This window comes from Megalops cyprinoides, chromosome 12 (assembly GCF_013368585.1).
Source record: "Megalops cyprinoides isolate fMegCyp1 chromosome 12, fMegCyp1.pri, whole genome shotgun sequence".
Taxonomy (NCBI): Eukaryota; Metazoa; Chordata; class Actinopteri; order Elopiformes; family Megalopidae; genus Megalops; species Megalops cyprinoides.
This window is the reverse complement of record NC_050594.1, coordinates 23,443,695-23,452,102: the sequence shown is the minus strand read 5'-3', so window position 1 is coordinate 23,452,102 and position 8,408 is coordinate 23,443,695. Positions and strand designations below refer to the sequence as shown.

The 8,408-nt window shown below is 37.2% G+C and overlaps 1 protein-coding gene across 1 annotated transcript; it reads right to left on the bottom strand.

Moving 5' to 3' along the window:
• Positions 1-663: 663 nt before the first annotated feature.
• Positions 664-7,866, bottom strand: LOC118787276 (adenylate kinase 7-like). Its single transcript, XM_036542788.1, has 18 exons — positions 7,777-7,866; positions 7,078-7,263; positions 6,863-6,971; positions 6,674-6,768; positions 6,424-6,534; positions 6,217-6,300; positions 6,024-6,112; positions 5,825-5,915; positions 5,661-5,738; positions 5,289-5,438; positions 4,356-4,484; positions 3,997-4,108; positions 3,624-3,752; positions 3,465-3,530; positions 2,234-2,431; positions 1,765-1,985; positions 914-1,072; positions 664-699 (listed from the first exon to the last, which is right to left on the bottom strand). Exons 1-18 carry the CDS (start codon positions 7,864-7,866, stop codon positions 664-666), a joined length of 2,133 nt encoding a protein of 710 aa, XP_036398681.1.
• Positions 7,867-8,408: the final 542 nt, after the last annotated feature.

Below are 8,408 nucleotides of genomic sequence, written 5' to 3'. Positions count from 1 at the left end.
CCTGACCAAGGAATTTACTGTTCACCGTTTAAATGTTACAAACTCATCATCAATCATATGTAAAATACAGGCTTTCAGCAACTGCACTTTGGAACCAGCAACACAGCGGCTACATTTTACATATGATTTACTGAGCTCGCTAGTTCAGGAAACACTAACCTTGTATGACTGTCCAATGTGCATTACAACCCAACAAATGCAGACAGTTTGCTTAAACACTTTGAAAAGCAGTTTTGTTGTTGACACAGACTGTCATTTTTGCTAGGTAGTTGTTAAATGGATAGTTGTTGCCTGCCATTTGGACATTGCTGTAAAGTCAAATGGCATGGCCTCCACACATATATTCATACATATTGTTTTGCAATATAAACACGAGTACTGCCATATTGGACATTTCACTATTTTTGTCAAACACAAGCCACCTCTTCACCTTACGGGCTATCTTTACTTGCCCTGTATGTTGAAATGAGTGCAATAACAAACTGAAACATATGTGTGCTTTATTATACAATGACACTCATTATTTTTGGATGTCATACACCTCAACATGGGCAGGTGCATTCATTATTCATTCGATGCCACTGCCTTGCAAGAATGTTCCCTACATTAATGATCAATGAATAGGGGAATAGATTTACTTTGCAGTATGCCTTGCAGTATGCTTCAGACTTGAGGATTGTTTCTGAAGAGGTATTCTGCCTGAAACAGAGAAAATGCACAACAAAAATAGTAACTTCATCACAATAATGTTAACAATTTCAAAACAATTTGGGCATATAACTTCAATATTTGATTAAAAACTATAATCTTTCTCTGTATATTTTTGTAGCGTGGCTATGTTTCTGGTTAATACAAACATTGTTATTTAAGTATAATTGGATTTTTTAACAAAGGTAATGAGGGGACAATGTACCAGAAAATCTATTGGATCATCAGGTTTTGTTTTGCAGCACTCGATCAGCCCTTGAGTGAGGGTTGGCATCACGTTCTTCATTAGATAGTTTCGCAAGGGAACTGTCTGGGCCTCCAGTAGTTCCTGCTCCAGCTTATTTACCTCTTCCATACGCTTACTCTGAGGAGCACAAAAACAAAAAGCATGACAATATAACTGTGTGAATATTAGCCAGTGGAAAAAAATGATTATTTAACTGTTGATTCTTTGGTCATCAGCATTAAATGAGTGCCTTCCCATTGTCAAATAAGAAATATTACTTTTAGATTAACATCCTGCAGGGGTTATATGTAACATATTACAATACACTCCACTTACTGGAGGGACGAAACTATGGAATGAGGCATTTGCAGCGTAGACTATAGAATGCCTCATTCCATAGTTTCGTACTAAAAGACCATCATTGCAATCTTGAATGATAAACCACTGCAACAAAAAAGATACATTTGTGCACACAGTCAGAAATGAGTGTCAAATTATTATTTTTAAAATTTATTCAAGGACAACAACATTGTAGACCATATAGCACTACCAATTTGAATGGTGATATTCAAGTAAATAATGTCATATTCATATTTTCATTTAATAAAGGATTTCATAAAACACTCTACATTCAAATGAATTGTTTTCAATTTTTGAAGTATTTAGCTAATGACACTTCTTAATTTAATATCAGATAAATGTACTACCTGATCCTGTGTGACGTGCAGCTGACAGTTATATGAGTTAACATACTGCTGACATGAACATGAAACTAGTCACATAAATGACAGCGCTGAAGTGGGAGGAGCAAACCATGCCACTTAACTTACCCATTCCTCCCATCGTGCAACCCTACTGGCTGCCTCATTGGCCTCTTTTCTCTCAGTTTCTGCCTTCTCTGTTGCCACCTCCTTCAGCCTCTCATCAGCCTTCCTTCTCTCTTCCTCCTCGAGCTCCTCTGATGTCAAGCCATAGTTTCTGGCATCCCCCACAACTTCCTTGATTTTCTCCATCACAATCAAGTACTCCATGTCATCACTGCTGGTTATTTCTGAACGAAAAGGCGTATAATATCTGCATTACCTTCTATGCCATCTTCACACAGACAGTTCCTCTGTAAGGTTGGAATCTAAAATTTTTTTGCAAATGTGAAGTTCACTTTTTTACACATGGAGTGTAACAGGGGTTAAACCTGCTTTAAGGCTAACGTAAAATACAAATTAGCAGATTCTGTGGCCTTCCAGGATCAAGCAACCTTCTCCTCACGCAGGAAATCTGGATATTGAACTGTTGCATTACCAATGTGCTCAATGTGAATCTCTAATTCATCAAAATAGTTGAGGACAGTTTCATCTTCGACGTTGTTTTCCCGGAAGGCTGCTAGACGTCGAGGGAACTGGTCCTGCGTGTAGTGTGTTCCCTCCACTGCGCTCTCTGGCAGATTTAGCACACGGTTCTTCAGGAAAGCATCCGTTGCATTCAGAGACAAAACAAATTCTAAAACAAAGATTAAAATAGTATCATTACTAAACGCAGCACAGATGTTATAAAATTTAAAAAGTCCTATTTCACTTTTACTCATGGAGAGCGCAATGTTTTGATTAAACATGTCATAACTATTCACTGCAATTGTAACTATATCTGTTCTTAGAGCTGTCAGTCAAGTTGTTTTCTTTTTCTAAAGAAAAAAGAAAAATCCCTGATCCAAGATGTAGGACACCATACACTTTCCATGATTAAAGACCTAGAACAAAAACAATGTTTTCACAGAATCAAACCGCAACAATCAAACCATAATGTTTTTTTTTTCTCAGTTAGCAACAGTGGCATACATATCTGTAAATTCAAATAATATTTGATTAAAGCCTTGAAAGGCTTAAGTCTCTACGACTATTTACAACTTTCATCAATTTTTGTAATGCTGCCTCATTTATTGGAATGCTTTATTCAAGTTTATCAACATTATCAAGATGCACAATGATGTTCTGTTACACTAAAACAGACAAACAAATAAAAACCACTTGTCTTATTGTTTGCCATCAAATTTTAAGACAAAACCTAGAGTATTATTCAGTGGTCATGCTGGATTTCTGTATGTGTATCTGCATGTCTGTGTCTAGTTTTGCTACTTTAGTAATTTGCTACTTTAGTAACCCCTAGCTCCTTGTTTCCCAACCCTGCTCCTGGAGGCACACTGTCCTGCATATCTTCTATGTATCCTTCCTGCTTGACTAAATCAGGTGTGCTCAGCTAATCAAAAGTGCCACTGATGAGTTCAGTCAGGTAGGTAGAGCAGGGATAGATAGAAGATATGCAGGATGGTGTGCCTTCAGGAGCAAGGTTGGGAAACGCTGCCCTAGCTAATGCTTGTGCTAATCACAAGCTAATTGGGCAACTAGAACAATTCATCAAGTTAGTTTACAGGATAATACAGATTTTTAACAATGAATAATCTTTCTTTTTGCTCTACATAATTTTATAAACACATGTACAGGAGTGAAACATGTACATGTACATTCCTATCACATACCTGGAATGATTTTTTTGTTGAATGGAGGCAGTTTTGACCTTGTATCCTCTGGTTCATCTTCATCAGCTAGACACAAAACAAAATAAAATTTGTTAAGGCACTAAAACATTAATAACCAATACAGTCTTTGTACATGTATATATTTTGTACATATATTACCATTGAATAGCTCCTTGGCTTGCTCATATGTTTTAGGGAAACCATCAAGAACAAATCCTTGATTTTTGCAGGGCTTTGAACTGAGCTTGTCTTTCATGATTCGAATGACAAACTGGTCATCCAGACGGCCTAAAAGAAAAGACAATCAACATTCTTAATCATATAAGCATAATTATCCAGCATTATCTGATTGAATTAAGCTAAAGGAATGCATTATCAGTATCCAAGTATGCTAGAGTAGAGTATTGCTATCAATGTATGCAATGTATGAATCTCAGAAATCTTCTTTCCCTGCTAGTCTTCAGATTTTAACACAAGTTGATACAAGACATTGAATAGCTTGCTTCTACTTTTGTGACTGTAACTCAGTTACCTCCATTCTGATCCATGCTCTCTTTTAGAGCTTCAAGGAATTCTTGTGCAGCACCCACTGTGTCATCATTCTCATTTTCATCTTCCACATCTTCCATCTGAACCATTTTTTCCTGATGATAATGAAAGCAATGTTATCTCACTTTGCTTGTCTACCATGTAATATATATATGTGTCTTGAACATTTTCAGAGCTGCAGACAAACCTAGATTATTAATATAACACAGCTTAAAACACAAACAATTAATATGGCATAAAAAACGTTCAAGTGAAACTGGAAGATGCAGAAATATATCTATTCCCATCATCTTCCCAGTTAAAGGGCATGTAAATCAGCTATAGCTCACATGGAAAACTGACCAGCTGTGTGACACTCTCAGTAATGGCATCTTTGACTTTGACGTGATGTAGTTTGTAATGTTTGCAGATCCTCTCTGCCACTGTGCTTTTACCAATGGCTGGAGGTCCCAGGATGCAGATACGGATTGGCTAGAAAACACAAAATAAAGGTATTTCTGTACTGTACATATTTAGGCTACAGACACAGACACACACACATTCGTACACACCATTAATATCAGTTATGTACATTTAATGGTGTTGTTATGACCATTATATTATCTTGGATACATTCATTATACATTATACATATGGTGAAGCCAAGCGAAAGTTCGATTTTCCAAGAGAAAACTATATTACATTCTAAGAAAATATACTTCACATTTTTAAGTAGATGCATACACTTCTTCTATTACATCCATTAAGATTCATTTTCCCCTGACTGAGAGCAAAGCATTAATGTAAATATAGGGCAGTTTTAATTAAATGTGAATATCCTCATAATTAAAACTGCCTTATATTTACATTCATGTTTAGTCATTTAGTTGCCACTTTTATCCAGAGCAACTTAAAAAGTATGAGTACAAAGAGTAGAAATAAAGTTGAAAGGACAACAGAATATGCTGGACACAAATATTAGGGCTAATGCAATACTTGCAGCCTCATCTCTCATAGAGATTTTGTCAGCCATTAAAAATGGATTGGCTTTGATGTTCTCATAGGAGTTTTTGTGTAAATCTCATCAAAAAGTTGCACACAAATTGTGGTTAGAAGCAAGAACACCATAAAGACAAGTTATTGACCTTGGCGTTGTTGTGTTTTTTTTCCAGATTTGCAGATTGTGTAATTTATAAATTATGATTAGGAGTAAATGAAAAGGGTACACAAACATTTTGAAGGATTATGCTCAAGATTATGATCTGCTTACGTAGACTGCCACGTCTGCTTACTTACCAGAAGTCCCCTGGATTGCTTGTATTCCTCCACAACACTATCAATGTTTTCTACAATTCCAGATTCACACACCCAGTGGAGATTCAGATATTCCTTCAGAAAGACAGCTTCAATCCGCAAATTGACAAAGAGGCCATCAATGTCTGTTTGCTACAGAAAGTGCACATTAATTTTTTCATGTTAATAGTACTGTCGGACAATCTTAATGACAGTGTGAGCTAAAATGCATTTTGTAATGAACAAATTTACATACAGCTTGAAATAGAGCTACCACATTACATGCAAACAACCACATTTAACAGATTTTTTCCATCAAAGCCTACAGAAGTGCTGCATGGTGTGTGTGGGAGTGTGAACTTGTTTCATATGTACCGTAAGATCTCTCAGGAGGAAGGCATCTTCTTTTGGGACATTCTCAACTTTTCCTGGTCCTAGCACCTGGCTTATGACCTAGGTGAAGGACACAGCCTACGATTATATATTTTATATCAGTGAACCTATTACTGTCTCATTGTTTATTAAAACATATGGCTCACCTTCACAATATCTTGAAGTGTATTCTTAGAATCATCCACTGCAACCAAATAATGTGTCTTTGGCTTGTGATCTATAACGTTCTGGACCACACTTACAAAGAAAAACAAGGACAAATAGTCATTTTAATCTAAATTTACAGGAATCACAGGTTTATGTTGTGTATAAGATTTTGTGTTTCCACTAAATATGAGAACAAACCCTGCTAAACCATTGACATGGATGGTAGGAATGATGTTGTCGCCTGGTCCAAAGACAGGAACTGTGTAAACCTCTCCCAACCAAGAAGTCTAAAAAGGGGGGATTTAAGAAAGCATGAGATATTAGCAAAAAACTGCACCCAGGAACAACAATAACTGTCATGGCATCAGTAATCACAGATATTATGACTTGCCTTGAAAAAGAAGTGGAAGGTGTTCTCTCCCATTCCATACTGCAGCCCTGAAGCTACAACATAGGTAGAAAGCCTCGACTCATTCTGAAAGATAAATCTAATGTTATGCTGGTCGGGTGATACAAACCAGAAGAACATTTTATTAAGATTTAAAAATTGTTCTCCATAAACTGTAATTTGTTGTATTGCCCTTGCAATAATGCTTACTGTCTTTCCCATTTTAACAACAAGTTTCTCTGCAGTAATATGATCTTTGAAGTTTGGATGTGGTCGACGTCTTCTGTAATCCTCCTCTGTGAAGGGAATCTCAGGCTGATCCTATGGTAAAAAATGATCACTTCAAATGTTAAAGTAATTTAAAAATCTTGTCAGTATTTCATGAACTAACCATTTAACTGCATGCCAAAATAATGTAAAGTCAAAAGTGGACAAGATTAATGCAGGCAAAAACACTCACTGGATCAATAGGCTTGCTCAGGGCCCAGGTCATCACAGTTGATATCAAGATGAACATCTTTGAACCGCTAAAATTGTCCAAGTCTGCATGCAGGGCTGAAATTGAATTCAATTAAGAATCACTTTGATGGACATTGTAATCATTTTTGTCAAATGTAGAGACCAACAGGATGATATAGCTCATCAGTACCTGAAATCGCCCAAGATGCTTCCTCTATCTGCTCAGCATTTTCAGAGATGTTATAAATGATAACATCACAGTCCATCAACTTCAACAGAAGTTCTTGCTGAGTCAATGACTGCAAAAACAGCCAGCACATCAAAACATGAGGGACAACACTTTTTAACAAACTTTTTTGGTTGGTTGTTTGTTTTCGTTTTTCCAAGACAGTGTATCTTACTCACACAATAAAGTTCCGTTACAAAACTAGATTTTTCCTCCTGTGTTTTGCTCCTGACAGTTCCTACTATTTCAAAAGTTCCTTTTTTTACTTTAGACTGGTCATCCTGAGACATTATGCCCTCTTCCTCTTCCATCTCGACCTCGCTGGCCTCCTCCAGTGATGCACCAGCAACACAGGTAGACAGAAACTGCAACGTCACCATAAATAAATACGTAATGCATACAGGTCGATACATAGGCCATACTGTGCACACATGGCCAACTACACGCATACATAGACACAAAGTTACACGCAAAGCTACACACACGTAATTCCCATATATACATAACGTTAACAGACTACCACAGAAGATGAGGTAGTTGGGGACTTTCTTTTATATTTGTATATTTGTATAGTGGTACAATAGTCTTCAGGAGGTTCAAACCGCTGCGAATGTTACAAATGGCTCAACAACGTTACAAACTTAGTCGCTTCATTTTATTATTGCTCGTTGTAATAAGAAACCGAGGCAGGTGTCACTAACCAGTTAATTACATCGACATATTCGCCAGCTATTTTTCAGGCGACAAATTTTAAGTTTTATCCAGTGTTATTGACAAGTAAACCCAGCATGCCCATGCCCTCGCAGCATTGTGCAAAAGTTTTCGGCAGGGGTAGGACAGAATAAAAGCTTCAGAAATAGCGTAAGGAATGGTTTTACCTTCGCAATGCATTTAGATGAGTAAGTGTCGATGCGATTTATAAAAATCCGTTTTGCGCACCGACTATTTTCTTTATTTTCACCGGACATCCTCCTGAAATGTTCGCTCTCGCCGTTGCTAGGCAAACAGACGCAGTCTTGTTGCTGGATGTGGTTGCGTCTGAGGGCGTCATTCTGTGCTCAGTTCAATTCAATTCTGCGCAAGCTCACTGATGTTAAAAACATGTGGATCGGCTTGTAGCAGCGCAAAGTGATTCGAATTAACTATGTAGCAGCTGATTTAAAAGTTACTGAACCTGGATGATAGCACTGTTACAAGCCACGCTCACAAAAGAACACGTCCGTCAAGGGCGAAATTCACCAAATTTCCTGTAAACGCATTCCCTCCTTACATCGAAATAACATTTCAAGCGGCAAAAACCCTATCTCAGATGAGACCAAACGCTGCATACCGTCGCTATGGCGTTTCCACTGATTGTCCCTTTGGAGCCTCTGTGATTTTTAGTTATAGGCTACAACAACCAGAATAATAATACAAAGAAAAAGAAGGAACTACAACTAAGAAGGTAAAGCTGTTTAAATATTATTTTGAATTATTCACCTTTTGTCATGGCTTTTTATGATTATGTCAA

Excerpts from the sequence above, each read along its gene's own strand:
- LOC118787276 (XM_036542788.1), bottom strand. The coding sequence starts at position 7,866 with ATGTCCGGTGAAAATAAAGAAAATAGTCGGTGCGCAAAACGGATTTTT. Across the intron at positions 5,916-6,023 it reads CATGTCAATGGTTTAGCAGG|TGTGGTCCAGAACGTTATAG; the intron begins GTTTGTTCTCAT and ends TTTCTTTGTAAG. Across the intron at positions 1,986-2,233 it reads GATTCACATTGAGCACATTG|AAATAACCAGCAGTGATGAC; the intron begins GTAATGCAACAG and ends CTTTTCGTTCAG.